General features: G+C 45.9%; 1 protein-coding gene across 6 annotated transcripts in view; it reads right to left on the reverse strand.

Moving 5' to 3' along the window:
• The window catches only part of TRIO (trio Rho guanine nucleotide exchange factor), a 337626-nt gene that overhangs the window by 18588 nt on the left and 295924 nt on the right, over nucleotides 1-23114 (reverse strand). For 5 of the 6 annotated variants that reach the window (XM_025867461.2, XM_073891080.1, XM_073891079.1 and 2 more), the window contains 13 exons: nucleotides 22662-22954; nucleotides 21036-21206; nucleotides 18442-18537; nucleotides 12777-12925; nucleotides 11464-11530; nucleotides 9997-10100; nucleotides 7704-7773; nucleotides 5673-5762; nucleotides 5043-5135; nucleotides 4267-4317; nucleotides 3974-4051; nucleotides 2843-3034; nucleotides 726-903 (listed from right to left, as the gene is read on the reverse strand). In XM_025867461.2, the coding sequence (XP_025723246.2) occupies nucleotides 726-903; nucleotides 2843-3034; nucleotides 3974-4051; nucleotides 4267-4317; nucleotides 5043-5135; nucleotides 5673-5762; nucleotides 7704-7773; nucleotides 9997-10100; nucleotides 11464-11530; nucleotides 12777-12925; nucleotides 18442-18537; nucleotides 21036-21206; nucleotides 22662-22954 (1632 nt within the window). The remainder of the gene's footprint in view (nucleotides 1-725; nucleotides 904-2842; nucleotides 3035-3973; nucleotides 4052-4266; nucleotides 4318-5042; nucleotides 5136-5672; nucleotides 5763-7703; nucleotides 7774-9996; nucleotides 10101-11463; nucleotides 11531-12776; nucleotides 12926-18441; nucleotides 18538-21035; nucleotides 21207-22661; nucleotides 22955-23114) is intronic. The other variant, XM_073891081.1, reaches the window with a different exon arrangement.

Genomic DNA, 23114 nt, shown 5'->3' on the forward strand with positions numbered 1-23114 from the left:
CTGGCTGAATTCTCGGAGCTCTTCAATGATGGCCAAGTTAGAAACAGAGTCAAAGTTGGCCATCAACAAAGGGAAGCAGGCAGTTTTAGGTCATCCACATAACGAGTCAAAGGAGTTATCTAAACCGTAAAGTCAGTATGGTCACTCTCCTTGTGAAGAAGACACGGCCCCTAAGGTGCTTTGCAGCTCCCTGTCATCACTCATGTCAAGCTGGGAAGGAAAGATATAAGCGTTTTCTGATGGAGGCAGGACTATGGATGAGCAACGCGAGTGAACGAGGATTTCAAAGGTGCACTGGAGAATGTCTACGGTATTTGTGGCCACTTCTGTCAGCTGCCTCGGTTTTTCCCAAGCATTCCCTTCCCAGGACAGGGCTCCAAGGCACAAGTGGTGGGAGAGAGCGTGTGGGACACGTGCCGGGGGCGACGGCCTGCTGGAAACCTTGACTCTTCCAGGAAGAATTTGTGGGACTTTAAGTAACTTACTGATCCACCCTGTGCCTCAGCTTCCTCATCTTTAAAATGGGCTAACAGTGGTCCTTGCCACCAGGGGTTGTTGTGAAAAGGAATTGAAGTAATACACAAGTGCTTACTAGGACAGAGCCTGAAACACAGTCTGTGCTAAATATGTCTCATCATTATGAGCAGGATGCAACAGGAGAGAGAAGAGAAACAGAAACGTGTACCTCAGGCAAAACACACGCCCAGTAACAGAACATACATTACCATTTAAAAAATTGCGCTGGTTTTCTAAAATTTGGTTGATTTCATGGATCCATGTTTGCCGGACACTTGGACTGGATGAATGCAAAATGAAGGTCTCCACTACACCCCCCGTCCTCGATGTCAGAGCAAATTTACACGGATCATTTTCCACATTTTCCTCCAGGCAAAGGCAACTCACCTTAAAAAAATTAAAGCATTATTCACAACGGCCAAAAGGTGAAAGTAACCCAAGTGTCAGCTGATTAATGGATGGATAAAGAAAATGTGGTCTGGAATGAGTAATGGAATATTACTCAGCCTTAAAAAGGAAAGATAGGCTGACATATGCCACAGCACGGATGAACCTCAAGGACGTAATGCTCAGTGAAATAAGACAGTCCCAAGAAGACAAATACTGTTATGATTTTCTTGTAGATGAAGTAAGTACCTTGAGTGGTCATATTCACAGAGCCAGAGAGTGGAATGGTGGGTGCCAGGGGCTGGTGGGAGGGGGGATGGGGAGTGGTTGTTTCCAGAGCACAAAATTTTGGTTTTGCAAGGTAAGGAGAGTTCCGGAGGTGGATGGGTGGTGATGGCTGCCCAACAATGTGAATGTACTTAAAGCTGTTGAGCTGCGCATGGAAAAATGGTTGAGATAGTGAATTTATGTGTATTTTACGACAATAAAAACTAAAGCACATTTATTCCCACTGGTCAGGTGCAGTGTAAAGTTCATCCCACGTCAAAGTTGAAACAACCAGTTTTGAGCTGTCATTTTTACTGCCTTGGAAATCATTATCTTGAAGCTTTTCAATGGTTTTCTAAACTCAGGGACAAGGGGATTACCAGGAATTTAACTAATAACGTGACTATTAACTAGAAACATGGGCCTGGGAATTACCGGATTTCAGACTCCGTTATGATGAGCCAGTGTTTGTGTAACCCTCCCTTTCCTGCCCCAGGAATAAAAGGAGACTATTTAAAAAAACTTTACTATTCATAGGACATGTGTTATGAAGTTATATGTGATATCACACGTGGGATAGTCTTATTACAGAAGCAAGAACATAGAATTTCTAAGCTGCTGGAATGGAGTGGAGAAGTCTGTCAGGAGGCTTCTGGAAGAACGGGTAAGACATCCAGAGGATGGTGGGTGCAGTGACAACCTGGGGGCCTCCAACGGCCTGCGGGGGTGGGGAGGGCTGGAGGGTGGTGGGAGAGAGGAGAGGCCTGCAGCTTCCCGGAGCCCAGCTTGAGTGCCTCCCTAGGTCCTGCTGCACCGAAGAGCCTCCCCCGGCCCCGAGCGGGAGGAAGGAGGAAGGCTGCCGCAGGTGGCCAACAGAAGCCTGACGGGGAGCGGGACGGTGCGGTGCCCCACCGCGTGCTGAGACCTTCGGGCTCAGAGGGCCTACGAGGGTTCCCGTCCCCGTCCCTGACAGGGAGCCTAGTAGCCCAGGGCAGGAGGCCCTAACACAGGGAAGCACACCTCCCTTCCGAGCTCAGGGCCTGCGTGGCTGCAGAGGTGGGAGGAGCAGCGATGGAGAGGAGAGGTGGGCAAGCTGCATCTCCCAGGGACCTTCCGCTGGGACCTCAAGCCCCCTCCTCTGCTTTTTTCTATCTGGCCCCTGGTTTGTCCCATTTACAGGACTCAGGGCCATTTGCAATTATTTTGTCTGGTTGCTTGTATTTCTCTCCCATCAGAGAACAAGCTATTCGAGGGCACGGACTGTGTGTCTGGTCTACCCCCGGGGCCCCATGCCAAGCACTGAGCGCTCAGTGTGTCCACATTGAGTGGAGGAGAATAAGACAGTGGGAAAGCTTTCTGCTCTGGTCTTACGACAGTTATCCAAATCTGTGGCCCTTAAAGTTGTACGCGGTCCTAGGAAAGGGGGTACACAAAAACTAACAAAGACAAAATCTTCTCATCACGGTCACACAGAGATGTGTGCAAGCCACTTTTATATCAGCCACTTCAGAATGCAGGCAGTACAGGGATGGAGTGAACTTTTAAAAGTTCTAAAACATCTTAGGAAATTTTCTAAGTATTTAATAAACAAAGGATCAGGACATGTCATCGCTGAAAAGGAAACAGTTTATCCGCATGATGGGTACGTGCATTAGCACAAACACACCATTACCTTGATGCTGTTCTTAAACAGGAATCCTGGCATCGAGAAGCCCTTTTTTTTATCAAGTGGTTCACTGAAAATGACGATCTGCTCAAAAAGGAAAACCCGCCTCTCTTTACAGCGAGGCAGAAGTCCCGAGTCTTGGTCTGTGACCAAGAATGTGTCCTGCAAGAGCAGCTTGCCCTGGGCAACAATTTTACCCTAAAAGGGGGGAGGGGCAAAGGAAGAGGAGAGAACATTTCATTCTAAGTCAAAATATCTGTTTTGTTCTTTTTTTTTTTCCTTGTTCCCACAGAATATGTTTTTCTTCTATTAATTTATAGAGCTTAAAAATTTCATTTATTGTAATGAGTTCTTAGCCCCAGATGGGATAATCATCTAGATAAAATTCTTGCCAAACTCTGTGTAAGTCTTTGGCCTCGGTTACAATCAAAGACAAAATGGGTTGAAAGTGTGTAGTTCACACTGGAGCAGGTTCTCGAGGCGCAGACCCTGGGCCCAGCTGCGGCGGGTGCCCTGGCAGGACCATTAGAAATGCACAGGGACCCGTGTTTTCAGAAGCCGTCCAGGAGAGTCTGTGTGTGCTTTCCTGAGAACCACAGCACCAAGAACTGTACACCCTAATTCTCTGGTAAAAGAGTAGGCAAGAAAAGCAAAAACGTGCCCCCTTTCCTTACTCAGTAGTTGAATTTGTACAAATTCTGAGTATCTTTAAGATACTAAGAGGATAACATGTAATATCAATAGTCCGGCAACTCATAGAACCGTTTGGCAGACAAACAATGAACACAGTGAGCCTGAAGTCAAGCTCCCAGGGACGGTGGACGGGCAGGGGCCCCCCGCTTTGCACCACCTGCCAGGGAAGGCAGCTCTGCTGCTACAGCAGCACAGGGCCCACGGGACAGAGTAGAGTCCCGCCTGTTTCTGCCGGCAGGCGCTGGGCTGTGAGCAGAGGGAGGGCCTCCAAAAGCAAATCAAATGCACCAAAAGAAGTTGAAAGAAAATACCAATCAGGTTCAAGAACAGAGGAGACAGAAAGTAGGCAAAAAGGACCAGCTTTCTACGTGTGGAGGTAAGTAGTGGAAGGCCGAAGGGCAGGAGGGAAGCGGGAGGAGCGAGTTTAAAGAGCTGCGGCATTACATCGAATCCTTGCAGCCGCCCCACATTCATCATGTCGTTGCAGCGCTTGGGGACTATGCACATGACTTCCACGGCTCTCTGTCGGTGGGAGAGAAAGCAGAGCCGCTGGTCAGCTCCCCGGGAGAGCTGCCGCCCTCAGTTCACCGCCCCCCCCCGCCTCCCCCCAGCTCCCCCCCCCCCCCGGGGGGGGCAGGCTGCTCAGGGGACACTGGAGACAGGGGTGGGGAGGATTAAGTGGGGTTAAGTGAGCAGCCCGGGTAGCACGGGGCGGGCCCAGCAGGGGATGTAAGTACCTCTAATTCTGACGTATCCAGGCTAGCTTTTTTGGAATACTTGAGGAAGTCCTGCAAGCAGCACAGAGAGGACATGGTAAGGGTGATGACTACAACAGCAGCTAACCTTTTTGCTCCTTCGTGACGTGCCCGGTGCCGGGCCAGGCATCTCGGCCGTATGTTCTCATTGCTTTCTCCCGGTAACATGATGGAAAGATATCCTTAGAAGGATTTCGGGCTACAGCAGAGCAAAGTCAACCAAATCTAAGCAGGTACCGGCTCGTCTTTTACCCCAAGACAGCTCTGGGCTCTGTGGATGCCCAGCTTCTAAGTTTTATATCCGAAGCACTCTCCACATATTTCGACATTCACTCTCATCATGGGACAACTGTGTGACTTTGCCTGTAATTGTGCTTAGGAATTTAAATCAATCAAGGGCTTCTGAGCTCTGAAATTTTAGTTTCACGCAGGACCCCAGGACGATGAGAAAACTGGCAAGGCTGAGAGAGCCGAGGAAAACCATTAGCACTCAAAGAGCTGTGATGGGGAAAAAAGTTCAAGTGACATTTTGATTCAGAACCTGATGTAAACGAAACATTGAGAAAAACAGTACAAGGCGCCTTATTAGATTTTAAGAAATTTACTCTGAAATATTTAAAATCAGAAATCAGAAGACCGCTTTAGGTTTTTCACAGGAAGATAGCCCCCCCCCTGCCCAACCCTTCCTTCCCCTCACCTATCCAGTCCTCTCACCAACCAAACTGCCGACCCCGAGTCTGCACCCAGCAAACCCTCACCTTCAGGAGCAGCTGGTACTTCATGATCCTCTGCACTGGTTTGATTAACAGATCTGTGAGCTGCAGCCTGTGGCCCAGACGCTGCTTTAAGTCCTGCGGTTTTAAGGGAGAAAAGAAAGATCTGTAAGTGCTGCCTTTCAGAGGACAATTGCTGAGCCCTGTGCCAGTCAGAAATGCCAAGCAGCCGGCACGGAAGGTGGGAGAAGCGTGGGGTGGGGCAAGGGGCCTCGCTGCACAAACACCAGGGCTCCGCCATTTCTCAGAACAGCCTCTTCTGACCTTTCAGCGTGCTTTTCAAAACAGCCTTTTCTTTTGCTTGTTTAAAGACCTTCTTTCACTTGCTTTCTTTTATTCATATAAACACATGCTTTATTTTTAGGCTGAGAGTTTAGATCATGAGTTGTTCTGAATCTGTAAAGAGCCTTAAGTTCAAAACTGCTTTAAAAACCCCTTATTTTAACAATGACCCCAGTCTTCTGAAGGTTAACAGATACACAATCATAGACTGAATTCATACTCATTTCTCTGGCTTATAGGAAAGGATTGCTTAGCTCCTGGGAAACATGATATTTTAGGTTTTGGACTGTAACAAAAGATTCAGAAATACTTTGTTTCTTTCTTGGGTCTTACCTCAAAAAAGGTATCAATGTATTCTGAGACAATGTGCTCAGACTTTGGTTTATTTTGACAATAAACTATATACATGTGCAACCTTCTCTCCTAGGAATGAAAAAGGCAAACAGAGGGGTTAAAACAATCGGAAGTTCAATTAGAATATAAGAGCACATACACATTTCAGCACATTCATAAAAGAAATTTTCTTCAAACAAAACTGGTTTAGGCCCACGGGAGCACATTCCAGTTGCATGACTAAGTCAGCACTCTGCGTTGTGGCTCCGAAGCCAGTCTTTCCCCCTTGACCCTCAGGTATTTCAAACCCCTCACTTCACCCGGCAAATACAGGGGCAACGAGAGGACACGGTTCTTCACGTTGAACAGAGAATTACTGCCACCCCTCCAAATGGCCCAGTGCTCTAGGAAGCCTTGCTGGCTTTAGCAGGGAAGAAAAAGCTCTTTGACTGCAGGTGCTGAGGGCAGGGGAAAACGTACCTAGTGAGCCATCCCTTCATCCGGTGATCCTCTAAGTGTGGTGTACCCACCCCTGGGGTCCTTGTGGCCTTCCAGGGGATCCAGTGGGTCAGAACTATTTTCAGACTAATGCTAAGAAATAATTTGCCCCTTTCTTTGTGCTACCATCTCAGGGATGTGCAAAACCAGCTGGTACCGTGGCAAATATTCACCCCTGCACATCTGCAGAAGACTGCCAGTTTCACCTCAGAATGTTCTGGATGCAGTCATAAAAATCCATTTTATGAAAACTCAGCCACGGAGTGTATGTCTTTTTAACATTCTTGTGACAAAACAGAGGTCCTCATAACACTTCTGTGGCATACGACAGTTGTCTCAAGCAGGCGCACTTGTGACACTGAGCTGTGGGCCAAATTGCTGGGTTTTGTGGGCTGCCATTTTTACTTGAAAGAAGGATGGACACAAACTATATTTATACTTGGGTATCTGACAAACATCTTCTTGAACATGAACAAAAAGTCTGTCGTTTCAAGGCAAACTGGCAGTATCTGTTGATAATGAAACTCTGAGCTCTCAAGTTAAAGATCAGAATTTTGGAAAACAAGGTATCTGCCACTGTGAAATTGACAATACCTAAACATGGGCCTAAAGAGAGGGCTGGCCATATTAACAAATCCGGCTTTTTGATAATGTGTAACAAAATGTCTCAGCATCTGGAAGATCTGTCTAAACTGGGGAATCAGTATTTTCCAACTGACCAAGCACTATTTCACAAGCTGGTGCAGGGGTGGACGCCTGCAGGTGCGAGGTGCCTTAATGCTTCCAGTCAAACAGTAAGGCACAAGTCCACTGTAGAGCTTTCCAGATTCCATGTGGCAGCTAACCTTTAAGATAGTGTCACATGGTCAAGTTCTGGTGTGGTATCTCAGAAAGCTACCCATAATTACCTGAAAAGAGTATTAAAATACTTGTTCCTTTCCAACTCTCTACCTATATGAGGATGGATTTTTTTTTTCATATATTTTAACCAAAAAACCATTCCACAACAGAATGATTGCAGAAGCCGATATAAAAATCCGTATGTGTTCCATTAAGGCAGACATTAAAGAGATTTGCCAAAATGCAGAAACTCTTATCACTAGTTTTTTTTTTTTTAATGCAGGAATTTTTCCTAAAAAACCCATTAATGTTAACACACTTATTTCAGATACACACATGTATTTGGCTACGACGTTAAACCTACTGCATGTTTAGGTACATCACCATCTTCACTGAACTGTCTGCCCACAGACATCCCCAAATGTTCCTGCTTCAAGTTTCCCTCTGGTCCCCCTTCTGACCACTCTGTACCGTGCTGAGCTCCACAGCTGGGGGGGGCTAGGTGACCGGGAAAGCCGAGCATTCATGTGCAAGAGTGTGGTTTAATTCCAGTTTGCTGACACTGCACGGTTTGGTTTGATTCTTAACATAAGCACTTTTATAAACAACCAGTGAGTTCTCCTTTAATCTGAAAAACCAGTCACTAAACATGATAATATCAGAACAGAATATAAATAATGTTACTGTACTGACATGTTTAACAAAAAGGGATCCTAGTTTTTCCGGATCTTCAAGGCACTTCTCCAACTCTCCTAAAAAAAAGCTGAAACGAGAAGAGAAATGTTAGAGCCGTTTCCAATTTGGCCTTCTGATTTTTGTCAAAATAGTCTGCTGTGACACGAGCAATTGGAAAGTGTCAAGTATATACTTCAGAAATACAATGTTCACAGAAAACATTTTGTTAGGACAGGAACCAAGAGAGATACACAGGTGAAAAGGACAAGGCAGAATGAGACCATCCCTTGACTGGCGACCTTTCCTTCTCTTGGACAATCAACATTTTTGTCTCATTTTTCTTAAGGACACAAGCAGTAACATATCACGACTGAATACAGAGAAAAAATAAAAGTTTCAACACGACTGGTCATTTTTATTTCTGAAAACTAGAGTTTCGTATATTTTATGGTAATTTTTAAGAGGCTCAAATTGGATAATAATCGATATAAAATACTGAATATATTACCTGTGCTAGTTTTGTGACATTTTCCCAAATATCATCCAAAGTAACCTCTAGGTTATGCATATCAGCTCCCATCGAGACAGAAATCCGGTATAACCACAGCAACACGAAGGCTGTGGGACAACTGCTCTGTATCTCCTCTGGGCTGCAGTCTCGAAGATGCATGCCCACCTCAGCTATCACTTAGCTACATTGATATTTATGTCTGGTATTTTATTAACCCACAAACCAGCATATTCATTAAGGCTATGTTGAATTTTCTAGCACCTGGGGTTTTATTACAGCTCTGCACACACTGTGGCGGGCCCCACCTCCAGGTACAACTTCTCTGTCTGGTCAACCCAGGAACACTGTGTGCTGTTTTCTCTTCCCATCCTGGCTTCACAACCGGACTCAGGGGTGGCAGACTACAGAGGAGCGCCAAATATCCCTTTCTAAAATTAGGTTCACAAATTAGTCTACAATCAATAGAGCTATCAGTCAGGCTGTGTCTGAAGTTGGCCCTTCATTTATCTACGAGTCTGACTGAATTAGACATGAAGGGGGATATGAAAATGATGACCCTGTACCTGGGTTCAAGGGTTTTACATTCTATCAGGAGAGATAATAAGAAAACACTACTATATACACCCCCGATAACCCCTCATATCTGCACAGTACTTCATAGTTTCAAAAGCACATTTACATATGCTACCTGCAAGGAGGACGGAGCACATCTGATTGGAGTGATGAGGCCTAATGGAGAGTGATCATTTGACCTGGGCTTTGAAGGGGACGGGAGCATACTCCAGGCCATGGGGACAGCAAGGCACGTAAAGACAGTAAAGTAGGCGCCCTGTACAGATCCCAGGAACAGCATAGGGCCGCTGGAATACTCCACGACAATATCAGTGGCTGGCATTAAGCAATCCGCAGATGATTATAGATTTTTTAAAATTTGGAGTAAGGTGACCTGAAGGGGCTGATGTGCTGTAGCACCAGCCCCCACGTGAAGCTTCTCCTGGTTAGGATGGGTGTGACAAGGTGCTGCGGTCAAATGTGATTTTCATGTGCAGTCCTGTCTACCGTTTCCATTAAAATTGTTAGAAAAAACAGTATCTTCAAAACTCTCTAATAGTTAACTGTATAGATTCAAGAGGTGGCTGCAATTCTAATTTAGAAACATTTACTGAGGCTTACTCTACATAGATGGTGTTCTAAGTGCTTTGCATGCATTAACTCAGTCTCCCTTCACGAAAAACCCCATGAGGGGGTTGGGTAAGACTCTGAACCACACTGCATAGATGGAGAACGGAGGCACAGAGAAGGGAAGCAAATGGCTCAAGGCCAGCACTGGGCTCTGAAGCCAGGCAGTCAGGCTTGGCGCTGGTGTGTCCAGCCACCCCCACCCACGGGTGCCCCCTGGATGCACCAGCAAGCAGAAGAGACTCTTCCCACTGCCATGACATGCTGCCACAAAACTCCCTGAAAGACTTATTTATTTTAGAGAGAGTACACCAGCAGGGGGAGGGGCAGAGGGAGAGAGAATTTCAAGCAGACTGCTCTGAGCATGGAGCCTGATGTGGGGCTTGATCCCAGGACCCTGAGATCATGACCTGAGCTGAAATCAAGAGTCAGACGTTTAGCCAACTGAGCCACCCAGGTGCTCTGATCAGTACTTCCTCTGTACCAGCTACCTCTGGGAGGCCACACAGGTAATAAAAGGAGATGAACCACTGCACTTCCTTTCCCACTTGCCTGACACAATGCAGTTTAGCAAGTGATGATGCTGTGCACACTGTCATGCATGGCAAGTGTCTTACGTACTCTCTGTGCCAGTCATAAATCTGATGGATGTTGCCAAATACAATCTTGTCCTTTCCTTTCATGTCATCGGGAACACCATCTTCTTTCATAAGAGCCATGTAGCCCTATAATTGAATATTTAAGCATAAGTTTGCTTCACTGACATAATTGGATCAAGTAATGACTTACGGACTAACAGTCATAAAGAACAAAACAGACACATGTGCTGTCTCATAACCCAGTATTTCTTTAAAAACAGATAAAAAGCCCCGTAGGAAAGAGTCCTGCACTGGCACTTGGACTGTATGGTCACACACACTGCCATGATTTTCTCTCCTTGAGCTGGTGGCATTCATAGATCCAAAGGATCTGAAGGATCTGAAGGAACTGAAGGAACTGAAGACATTTAAATGTAAATGGTTTCATAAAACAAATCATCTTAGCAGCTTGTAAACATTAAATATTTGGCCTGAAATATATTTTCTCTGTTCTTAGCATAAGAACATAAACAGATTTCCTTTTCTTTTTGGATTATTTACATAATTTGTTAAATAAGAATTTAATAATATTCTTTCCATAAATTGATTTTTTAATAACAGTTGATTAAATATGTTGCTAAAATGTCATTTACAACTTATCTTGAGTGGGATTCAGCCTATACACTTATCTCTTAAGTAATTCAAGTTACTTAAATTGCAGAGGCATCAAGCATGCTAAATCTTGTTACACAATTAACTGTGAAAGCTGTTACTTTTAATGGAATGAACACCCCAAAAGTACTGTCCTAGATAAATCTGTGAAGCCGAAAGAATAAGTGGTAAAACTGTATTAGTATATACTGTATATACAGATATACCGTATAAATACAGCTTTTTGATGAGTTTATAAATATGATTATGCCCTGAGCTTTAATGCCAGGGAAAAGCCTGGAGAGGGCCCTTGATGCAGTATGAAAGGCCATGGTTCTACTATGGCTGCTACACTGTGTGTAGCAACCTCAGGGCCATGAAGATGGTGATGTATTTGTTCTGTGGAAAGTATAAGCAAATGGCCTGCTTTGGCACAGACCAGCTCTGAACCCAGGTGGGTTCAGGATGGAACTGAAGCCAAAGTTGGCCACACTGACTTCTTCTTCAACCAACGATGTTCTCATTTCTGCGATGATATCCATGCTTGTAAATAATCAAAGGCAGGATTCCCATGTCATAAATACAATGGCTGGATATGATAATTTAAAAACTTAATTGTAAAAAAAAGTGATCATGTCAAAGATATACCACGTGAAAAAGAAGCAGTTAAAAGTGAATATAGATGAAGATAATTGGCTAAATTTCATTTTCCTGAAACTTGGTTTTCTTTTGGGGAGGGGGGAACGTCAAAATGTTTTTAAAGCTTTTGAGAAGTTATCAGTGTTGAACTGTCAAACATGATACTCCCTTCACAACTCTTGGGGCTGATACAGGTTATTAAATCTCTGAAAACATATACCTCAACCACACAGCCAAGGTCCCGCACATAGTCACGCTCTGTCTCCACTAGTTCTTGCAAAACATAGCTGGAAAGAGAGGGAAAAACGAGTGTTTACAATCCAAACGCTTTTCATTTTCTGAATGAATTCTTTAGCACTTTGCTTTTGTCAGGTCAGACTCCCACTGGGACTGTACTGGAATGTATCAAACTTGCACAATTGGGTCTCCAATTCCTGAGTGTCCCAAATCACTTACAGGTTCATGTACGTAACCCACAAGAGCTGTAGACTGTGATCACACATATGGACAATCAAGAGAGGCTGGGACATAACTCTGTTATAAAGGCCTAACAGTAAAAGAAGCAAGTTTGTTTTGTTCTGTTTTTAAATGATTAAGTCATTTTAAGCTTCACTGGACCTACGAGAAAAAACTTTAACTCAGATGTTTAAAGCTTCGGGTCTGATCACTCATCCAGAAGTGTTTCCGAAGCCTCATAACTGTTTGCAAGGCCTCTCTGATAAGAGAAGACAATCAGTTGATCAGAACAGCAAACCACCTCAGCTGGCCTGAAAAGGTCTGTTGGTCTGCGCATCCATCCAATTCAGCCAACACTGGCCGGGCCTCTCCGTGAGCCTGCCATCATCCTAGGATCCAGAGTGTCGGGGTAGAGCACTCAGTAAAACCGAGTCTCTCCCCACACACAAGAATTTCCTCTTCTCCAAAGGCAAGGTTAAAACCTTTTGTAATATTTCCCAGGGTTCTCTTTTTTCACCGTAAGTGGCTTCACTGGAACTGAGAAACACTATCACTAAGGTTATGTTAAAAAAAATATTCAAGTTTTCGGGACTGTATCTGATTTTGCCTTCTTTCCTTCACAAGTCCGTATATAATAGAAAGCACAGGAGTTTCTCAGTAGAAGTGACAGAAGATATTCTTGTATCATTCTTATTTATAAATAAAGTAGAACACACAAATAACAAAAACTGCAGCTATGGGGGAGCGCTTGGCTGGCTCAGTCAATACAGAGCAGGCCCTCTTGATCTTGGGGTCATGAGTTTGAGCCTCACGTTTAGGTGTAGAGCTTACTCAAAATAAATTAAATAAATAAACAAACAATTTCCAAACTCTTAAAAAAAACAAACAAACTGCGCAGCTATGGCTCCCTACACCCTTCTGAGGCTCTGAGAGATTCTCAAAGACATACGCAACTACTCCAGGAGCAACCCTGGGGCTACTCGTTGCGCGCATCCAGAGACGGACCCCTGTCACATTTGTGAAGGTGACAGAGACAGGAGGAAAGCTGGCCAATGCTGACATGGAAACATCTCTTACTGCCGTCTCTTTAGAGAGCTGGATTTCCGCTCTTCCATCTCATCAATGGGTGACGAGGAGGACAGGAGGGAGTTGTCCGAAGGGTTGAAGGAGGGGCTGCTACTGTCTCCCTGGTCAACAAGGAGCGAGCTGGGGCGGTCCTCCAGTGCCTGAAAGAAAACCAGACCACCAGTCACGTTTCCTGCCTACAGTCCAGGAGGCTGGAATTAGGATTAGAAAACCTAGGTAAGTCAGAAAAGACAGAAGTCCTGATGGTAAAATCAGAAGATCTATGTTTGTGATATCACACGGTATTCGTAACAAAAACCTCCACTATTAACACAAATATTGAGCAAGAGTAGCTTGATAAACGAGGTATGTTAGAACAAAAAGGACAGTGAATTTATACGCATTAATAAAGTCTATTCCTTGTCACCAGATAATCAGAAATAACCCAACTTGTTTCCATCACGGCGCGGCCCCCATTTCTGGGTGTCTAAGGCATTCCACACGTAGCCATCTTTTCACAGTTATATTCCTGCCATATGACAGCAGGACCGTTTCAGAAGTGTGTGGAACCTCCTCCATGAGGCCAGCCTACCCCGGGCACGTCACCTGTATCCCCTGCTGGTGGGCTACGCAGCAATGTCAGCGATCTCTATTTTAGTTTAAAAAGGGTGGGGACTATTCTTGATTATCCGTGAAGCCTTGACTCCTCCCTCAGTACACACACATTGCCCAGCTGAATGGAGCTCTCTCTCTGGATACTTGCAACGTCCTTCCTCTCTTCGGTAGGAAGCACTTGTCATGCTGCCTCGGTGACATACCCTAAATTCCCTCTCCTCCACTGGAGTTTAGTTTCCATGAGAGACTGTCTTCAGTGTTGTATTCCCTGCAGACCCTTGAATGAAGCTTTGCAGGTGTTCAACACATCTAAGATGAATACTGACTTCTGTCCCTGGACTAATGTGACAATGATTAGCGACTGCTTACTTTCTAGTTGGTACATATTAACTGTGTTTCTTAACCTGAATTCCCAAAGCTCCAAGGGGTATGGGTTATAGTTCTTTCAAAATTTTCAAAACACCCAGCTGGATGACAGGTATGATCAAGAAGTATTTATCTAGACGGGAACTGGGAAAATGTGATTAACTTATCTTCAAACAAAAAGCTCAATACAAACTGCAAGAACACTTAATATTTCACATCAAATCAAAACCTCTAATGCCTGTCCAATTGTTTCCCCTTAAAGAGCATGGACCAATGCTGACGTCGTCACTAAGCACAGCTTTGAGGACACAAAGTCTGAGCATGTAGTTTTGTTCACCAAACCCATGGAGCATGGAAACACACCAACTGCTGCACTTATTTGTGAAAGATAGTCAGGGAACGGGGTTTGATGAGAAAATAGCACTCTTTTTTTGAAATAATCAGCTATTGGCCTTTACTGGAAGCAAACACTTTGCAGGAAGCCGCATGGGCTTGCTTGGTGCTCGTGGATCAAGGAGCTCTTCGACGGGAGACTGGGGTCCGGAGAAGGAGGGGAGGATGCTCTGCACTGTCTTGGGTCTAGATTTGTGAGGAAGCAACTGATGCTCATTAGATTCAGTTCTGTTCATTTCAAGGGTGATAAAAAAGAAAGAAAATAAAGATGTCTCCAGATGTCCCTTCACACAGAGCAGCGAGCAAGGAGGCCAAGCAGTGGACTTCGTTGGTGTCAGCTGGTGGGATGGCTGTCTGGACTGCCAAGGGTGTGGACGGGAGGCGCGGACCGCACAAGCCTCGTGGAATGAGAATTCCTGGGACTTCACAGATTCGGGTGAATTACTTGTGAAGTCCTGTGGGTTTGGTGGTGTTCTGTGGGCAGGTTCTGGTCAACTTGCTCTATTCCTTGGATGAGGAATCTGCACAGATAATCCATCTCTTCTAAGGTTAGTTTTGGTAAACTGTATTTTCTTAGGAAACTGCCCGTTTCATCCAGGTTCTCCAATTTACTTTCAAAGACCTCAAAAAAAGTGTTATGATTATTTTAACTTCTTTAGTTTGCCCCTCCCATATAACTCCTTGTTTAGTGAAATTGTGCTTCCCTTTCTATTTTCTTGAGATTACCTGATGTTTATTACTTATTCAAAGAACAAATTTTTGGTTTTATTTATTATTCTGTTTTTCTATTTCTCAACTCATTATTTCTGTTGTTTTTCTAGTATGTTGAGGTAGATGTTTATTCGTTTTTTCTCATGTCTCCCTTTATATTTAGATCAACGAAGCAGAGAAAACCCCAAAGTCAAGAGCAAACGGTCACTGTGGCTGTGGGCTGCCAGCGCTTGGGAAAGACGCACCATGTTTCCCACAGCGCTTGGACCCGGGGTGTGGTGGTAAGGGAGAAGAGTGAACCCCAGGAACTAGTTCCCAGGGTGGTTTTATTTTTCAGACGGACTCTGCAGGTTTTAGGGTTAGGAGGTTCATTTCCCCAAATATCATACTACGTAACAGTTGAACAACTTCTTCCCAGGCCAGTAAGTTAGTATGTAGCTTTTGAAGGACAACCAACTCAGTGTACGAATTCTACTATGAAGGCCCTAGAGTCTGAGAGGTCACCCACAAGAAAACGAATGCAGATGACCAGGGACCTACAGCACATGGTAAATGTGCAGGAGGAACTTGGGGTCACATGTGCAGGACAGGTGAAAAGAGTAAAATGATTCAGAGTTTTCACTGACAAACAGCAGTTCTCCTCTGACCTCAGAGCATTAGTGACAGGAAATCAACACAAAGCAACGCTTCCCTTGAGCCAGAAAGAGAGGGCAGAATCTAGATTACATTCCACAGACAATGAGGATGGGATGAGTCCGGCATGAAGAACATAAACACGGTCCTCCAACAGCACAAATACACAAGCACTAGTGATTGCCCACGTGGATGGAACCTTGCTGGGAGCTTAGCAAAGAGTCCTTATGCCGAGTTTACAGCTGAAGGACACAGGCTCGGAGAGCCCGAGTGTAAGCAGCAGCGTTTGAACACGAGTGTATCTGACTCTGAAACCTATGCCCTTTCCACGATGCCAAGAGCTTTATGCCTGTTAACTGAAGGAGAAACCTGAGTAGAAAGAACTGAGTTTCAACTGGTAAAGTTTAATGCCTTGGAACTGAAAGGAAGGAATGAAGCAGTAAGAGCTAAAGAAACCATGTCCTAGAATGCCTCTCCATTTCAAGTCCATGTGATTTAATGACAAACGAATCTCAGCCCACTTTGAATGGAATGCAATTCCAACACTGGCAGAATGACGACGAGCAGGGTGACAAAGGGCACCTCATAACCTTGCTTGGGAAGACTATTTCAATTATTAGACAGAATGATTTTAATGATCATATAATTGAGGAGTATAAATGACTGTTTTTAAAATGTTTAAGGATGCTTGAAAGCTCGCAGCGTACAATTTAAGTATCCTTTGTTTAGACCACCAATCAAGTAGTCTGAAAGAGACAGCCAGGATGTGGTTCAGCTTAGTTCAAACTGAAATGATCCCAAACTCTCGACCAGTGGAGTCAAGTTCTTAGGTTTTCTACCAAGTATTAGCAACTTTCCTGTCTAACTTCCAAGCCCATCGTGCCACTTTCAGAGCATGACTACCTGGGAAGAAATTCCAGTTATGGCAGAGTGAAACAGTCTGAATTTTTCCTGATACAACTCCTATTTGGCTGAGTCAACCACAGTTTCATAGCAAATGTGGTCAATTCCAGTCTCTCTCGTGTGTCCAGGGTCAGTGGTACGCACAGACAGACAGGTTGACAGTTTCTCTTGCTGTCTCTGATGGGTAGAATGATCAGATGATTAAAAAAAAAAAAAAGATCAGATGATTAATCAGAATCTGTCCAGGGGTAGAAGAAATGGGGATGATACAACGTTATCCAGTTAATGCTTACTGGAAGGAAGATAAATTTCTAACTTGAAAAAGATACTCTTTGATCTGGCAATTCCAGTGCTAGAAATTTACTCTACAGATCTAACCACACACATACAACCAACATGGGGGTTTACAATAGTGCAAAACTGAACACAATTTTATTTTATTTTTTTAAATAAATTATATAGTATAATCAGGTCTCTGCCCCTTACTGGCTGGTTAAGTTTTTAAACTCTGTAGCTTCAGTTCTGTCATCTGTAAAGTAAAATGACAGTAATGTGTACTTACTTCATTGGGCTCCTGATAAGTTAATATAGGCATAGAATAGTGCCTGGTATAGAGTAATCCCTCAGTAGATTATCACTGCATCCACGCTCTGGAATATTGTGCAGCTATTACAAGGAATGAGGGAAACCTTATGTACTGATGTGAGAAGCTCCTCAAGATTTATTAAGTCTTAGAATCTTAAAAACGGAATGAATCCATTTTGAAAAACAGAGCATGGACAAGCACTCTCCCCTCCCCATATATGTTTGTACCTGCAAAGAAAATGTCTGGAGGGAAACAAACCAAACTGATCACAGTGGTTACCTCTGGAAGAGGGACTGGTGGGAGAGGCTGGAGGATTTTTATTTTCGGAGGGGTGACTTTTAAAAGATGTTAAGTAACTTCATGGGAGTTGAAAGATATACAACAAATGTAAGGGTTGTTACCATTAATGGTTTTCCCATCTCACAGTTAGGAAAACTGAAGAAACACAGAAATTAATTGATTTGAATCAGTTAGAAGCAATGTACACCTATCTAACTTCAAATCAGTATTTTGATTTTGGAGCTTTTATTAAATGAATCCATGTTGACCAACTGGAAATACAGAGGTCACTAAGAAAAGAAAGCCCTCACGTAACAGTGCAAGCTCTTCTCTCTTATATACTGCAAATCCGAACGAAAGATCTCAGAGACCTCGAAAGGAACTCTCAAGCTATGGGTGTGTGCCACTGACCGTGGGCAACCCTGTGGACATGAGCAGAACTGACCACACCTGCTAAAATGGTGCTAGCATTGCAGTCAATGTAGATGCAGGAACGGATTAATCCTGGTTCCTGGAAGGTGCCTCTAACCCCCCTGGGTGTCCTGCCTGATAGGCATGTCTATTTACCTAGGCGCCTTGGGCCAAGACAGACAGTCCATGCCGACAGTGTGACTCCTGGTGGGGGCTTTGGGCCACGTGGTATCTTGATTTCTGGAGGGGCAGGAGACAAAGGGGAGCCATGCCAGCAGGCAATCTTGTGAATGTGACTGAGCTCAAATAAAAACTCTGAACACCGAGGCGCAGGTTAGTGTCCCCTGTTGGCCAGACTCTACATATGTGATGCACAACAATGTCACACATCATGGTCAGGAGAAGTCAGTGCTCTGCATGACTCCACTGGGAGAGGACAGCTGGAAGCTTGACCCTGGAGCCCTCCCTGCACCCTGCCCCACGCACCTCTTTCCTGGCTGATTTTAATCTGTCCTTTCACAGTAGAAACCACAACTAGGGGTATCACACCTTTTCTGAGTTCTGTGAGTCCTTCAAGCGAATTCTTGAACCTGAGGGTGATGCTGGGTACCCCCAAACGTGCAGCTGGTCAGGAGTGAGGGTGGTCTTGGGGACTCCACCTGTGTAACCTGCCACAGGCACATTCTGCAGACTGGAGCATGACATGAACAGGGGCACATCCATCTGCAAGCAGCCGTTACCACAGCTTCCGAACCTCAGACTTTCTCTGGGAAGCCTTACCATCTTGCTTTTCACGAGTTCTTCAATTGCACTCACAAGCTCGGCTGCGCTCGGAGTTTCGGAGCTGGTGGGGCGGACTAATAGCCGAGACGAGGCCTACGGAAGAAGTGAAGAGAAAAAGAAGGGGGAGGGGAATGCCTCATGTTAGTCACTGGACAGACAGCAAATTCTCCTGCAAGCTCAATCTCTTTTTCAAAGTAATTCCAGACAAAAAGACCACAAGTTTGTCTTTGTTTGCATTTATTTAAAGTCATCCTTTTAAATTTACAATATTCTGACATGAAATACTAAATAAAACCTGTCTGGGATACATGTGGTAAGCAGACAAAGTCTGTTTTTAATCCTCAGTCATGTAACATCATAATGTTTTTCAAAGAGGTGACTGGGCGCGGGAGGTTGCTAACTGTCACTTTTGCAACTGCCAGCTACAGGCAAGTGGCTGAGGAGGAAAAAACACAGAATCTGATCAACGCAAGAATGAAAGGCTTAGGGTCTAATGAGTGATCCTCAGATAATCGGGAAACCAAACAGGATACTAAAAATGGCTCGCCTGTGTTTATGGGGTTAAAAGAAAGAAAAGGAAAGGAACCGGGGGTGCACTGACCAGACAGGGAAGAGGGGGGACAAGCTCACCATTTTCTGTGCCATCCATTTCCCCAATGATTAGTGCAGAGTACAGAAGATCTGTGGCCTCACAAGCCATGAGATGCCATTTACGGCTAGAATCAGGGTGCACAGGGGTTTGACAGGTAAGGAATTTGAAGGAGGGGCTGCTGAATTCAAGTTTCAGTAATTAGCAAACACGATGTGTTTGCAGATTACTTGTGCCATCAGTTAACTGGAAACTAGAAGAGGGGTACAATATGAACCTCGCTTCATATTAAAGACAGCAGAGATGCATGCAACACACGGCCAGCTGTCCTGACAAGGCACGTCCCACAGGAGACAATACGGGTTTGTACATTCACAGCTTTTACACGTGTGGATCCAGAGATGGGATTTGCAAAACAAATGTTGGTTTGGTCTAATGAAATCTGGAGTATGGGGTGAAGAAAACAAAGATATTCAAATGGAGAGGTAAGGAAACTGAGCCAAAACAGACACAGAACACAAATCAACGTAATGCTGCAGTGAAAGTTTACAAAAAGAGAAAACAGAACAAAACAAAATATTAGTCACAAGATAATATACTCTCTGGGAATATCACTACAGATTTTTGTAAATGAGGAACTGCTACTGATAATATCCAATGAGGTAACACGATAACCAACAAATGATTTCAGCCACTGCAGTATACAGCGCAATCCACTCCTTACATGGAGAAAAACACTCTTACTGGGGGAGTAAGTCAACCAGGCCCCACAGCTCCCTTTGACTAACCATCCAGATTTACGAAATTTCAGTTTCCTGCTTTCAAGGAAGGTACAGCTTGGGACGCCACAAAATAGTTTAGGAATTGTCTGAGAAATGACACGTTCCCACTTCCTGGCAAGTCCGCTCTGTGCAGGGGGGTGAGGCCCTCTGTCACCTCGCCTCAGCTCAGCTCCCTCAGCGCCTGCCTGCACCTCACACGCCTCCAAACTCCAGACTCCAACCCAAGCCACACTCTCTGGCCGAGCCCCACAGTGCCCTGACTGCGCACTCGGTGCCACAACAGGGGAGGAGGTGGCCGCCCACGTCAAGACTAACTCATGGTTTGCCTCGGCCTCACAGCTGCCCGTCACTGGGCCGGGGCAGAGTCCAGGTCATAAAACACAGATAATCCAGCAAATGACCGTGCTAGCACCGAGGAGGGAGTCAGGGAAGGAAAAAAGAGGAAGAATGGGCAAAAATGATGAAAACATCTATTTTATTCAGAAAGCGTAGTTACTGCCCCCCCCCCAAAAAACAAAAAGAACCAAAAAACAAAAAGCCAAGGCACCCCTCTAGCAATGACTTCATAGCATGGTTTGCAACACCTGGGCCAGAATGCAAGAGGATGTGCAAGCCAGTGACCAGGTTTCTTTTGGACAGTTTAGGGCTCTACAACTGGGATGCACAAAAAATAGTTTTAGATCTAAACAAACAAAAACCCAAGCCTGGTGTGAAGCCTCCACATACACCCAAAGAGGAGACTTGTGGTTTTGAACTGATCCCTACACCTTGCCACCTACCCCCACATCCCAGTCGATCCTGAACGCTAACGTCAGGCATGCTGGACAGAGGGACTGGGCAGGGATACAATCCCAGCTGAAGACAATGCCCGTGTGCAAAAACGCCTTGCAGGGAGAGCAAGGTGGCCTAACGTCCGCGCAGGGATGCAGTCACCAAGACTGCGCGTGATTTCTCGGACTCCTCTCTCAGGGACCCCGGGCGGTACGGTAAACAGAAAATAAAGTTACTTTAAAAGTAACAGTTACTGAAGCATCATTAAAAATGCACTGAACGTATTTATACAAGTAGTTTCATACAAGTATGAGAAACTACACAGATTGGCCTACTGCCTGGTCTTTTTGGGGTGAAAATGGGCAGCACAGTTTCCAGGTGGCTGTTCACAGCCCTGGAGCCACCAGCTGCCGCAGCGAGGCTGGGCTGCAGTGGCGTGGGCCGCTCACCTTGTCGTCCTGTGAATCTGGCTGGAGCAGGCTGTGTTGCTGGATGGCCATGGGCGGGGGCAGAGGCACGGCGTCGGCCCCCTCCTCCCCTTCTTCCTCCCCGCAGCTCTGCATGCCCGACGATGAGGACTTCGAGAGCGTGCCACTGCTCAGGCCCTCATTCCGGCCTCTCTGAAATCAAACCAACGTTTGCTCCTTATATGCTGGGCCCGACTGTCAAGGTCAGATCACAGAAAGGAACCCTAAGGGGTTAACTGGGAAAGTGTAGCTGGGACAGGAATGGAGAGGACAGAAATCAGCAGCAAGCTCTTCCCACCCGATAGTAACTGCTCCTCCCCTCCCTGCAACTCAGCTACTTCACCTGCCGACCTGGATGACGGAAGGGCCGCCGCGCGTGTCTTCTGAAGGGGTCTCCGCCCACATTACCCATTAGGCTCTGAACACCTCTCATCTTCAACCCCCAAGCCCCGACCCCGGGTCAGTTCAGAACTCTGAACCGTTAGTAACTCTCAGGTCAATTCAGTTCCTCTGGCCTGCCTTAATTTTTGGTACCTTGCTAGAATAAAATTCACTGAAATTATAATGGCATAAAGAACAATGTAACTCTAAATGCACTGGGAGAATCTGAGTTTAGTCTCACCTCCATTTTACCCTGCTTTCACTTTTAGAAAAATTGTCAGTTTTATTTCCACTAAGAGGACACAGATGTAGAAAAGACAGATGAGGACATAATAAACCACATACTCTAGTGAAAACCCAGGGCAAAATATGCCCAGGAAAAGAGCAGCAGAAAACCGATGTCTGCAAAATAGATTAAACGATACAAATCTTATCCATTCTGTCTGCCTTTTTCTTTTTGAGGGAGCTGGGCGGGGCTGGGGGGGTGGTCTCAGTTAAGAACTCTGAGGGTCCCGCACTGACAGAGCCAGCCTGGGATCATGAAGGAACTCTGTTCCTTGCAGTATCATTTAAAGCTCCCCAACCCCAAACAAAAAGAAACTTAAAACAATTCCTGGCTGACCAACAGACATTTATCTTCAATGACATGGCAATAATCCAGCATTTATTGGTTAGCGAACTGAATGCACTGGGTGCTTCCTACTGAGCACAGACAGGAGTAGGAGGATGGGGGAGGATGCACACACTCCTCCAGTCCTTCCATGTCTGAAGTTGGTGCTTTGCCTGCACAGGGTTGCGCCGTGGTTTAGGGACTGCTTAGGCCTGCAGCACCGAACGGCACCCCCGGCCTGTCTGTGGCACGTGGACAGAAGGGCTAAGGCAGCACAGCACCCCCTTCCTTCTAGCAGGCCTGGGGGTGCCCATACCTGGGGGACCGAGCAGGGGGGAGGGGCGCGGAGGCTCACTGTCCTCCAAGCTCTTTCTCAGAAGCCACCACGGGTCCTGACCATGTTAACGTGGAGCTGCTATGGGGACAACTTGTCCCCACCGATCCCAACAGTCTGCTGACAAGGGATTTAAGGAGCAGACAGTCCCAGGGACCTACAGAAACGGAACCAAAATAGTGTGCTCACGAGACGCAGCTATTCCTACGACTGCAGGGGAAACCGGCGGGCCCAGTGAGTGGCCCTGCCCGGTGAACGGGCTCCAGCCGAGTGGGGCTCTGACCTCTTCGACGGTCTCGTCCTGCGGGGTGGCCGCGCTGTCGTCCGAGTCCTTCTGCGAGCCGGCGTCGGCGCTCTTGCGGACCTCCCTGCTCTTCTTGTGCTTGTGCGCCAGCTTCTTCACGTGCCCGTCGGCCTTCCCGCTGCTCAGCCGCCGCACCGGGCTTGTCAGCCACTTGCGCAGCGTGTTTCCGGGCCGCTTGGGCCCCGGGGAGCTCTGGGCCCCCATCATGTGGGGCTGCAGAGAAGCCACCGAGGCCGGCGGGCTGGCGTCGTTACTGGAGACGGATAGTGAGTCTGAAGGACAAGAGAGACACAGCAGGTTTGACTGCACGGCCCACAAAGAATCCTCCCAGCGTCCTGGCAGCAGAGCCGGGCTGTGTGTGGCGGGCAGGGGGGTGCCCGGCGGGGCCCGCCCATGCACCACCTGCAGGGCGGACCTGTTGGAGGCCGAGGT

This window comes from Callorhinus ursinus, unplaced genomic scaffold (assembly GCF_003265705.2).
Source record: "Callorhinus ursinus isolate GAN/ISIS: 27379988/994484 unplaced genomic scaffold, GSC_fseal_2.0 scaffold3, whole genome shotgun sequence".
In the NCBI taxonomy this organism is placed as follows: domain Eukaryota; kingdom Metazoa; phylum Chordata; class Mammalia; order Carnivora; family Otariidae; genus Callorhinus; species Callorhinus ursinus.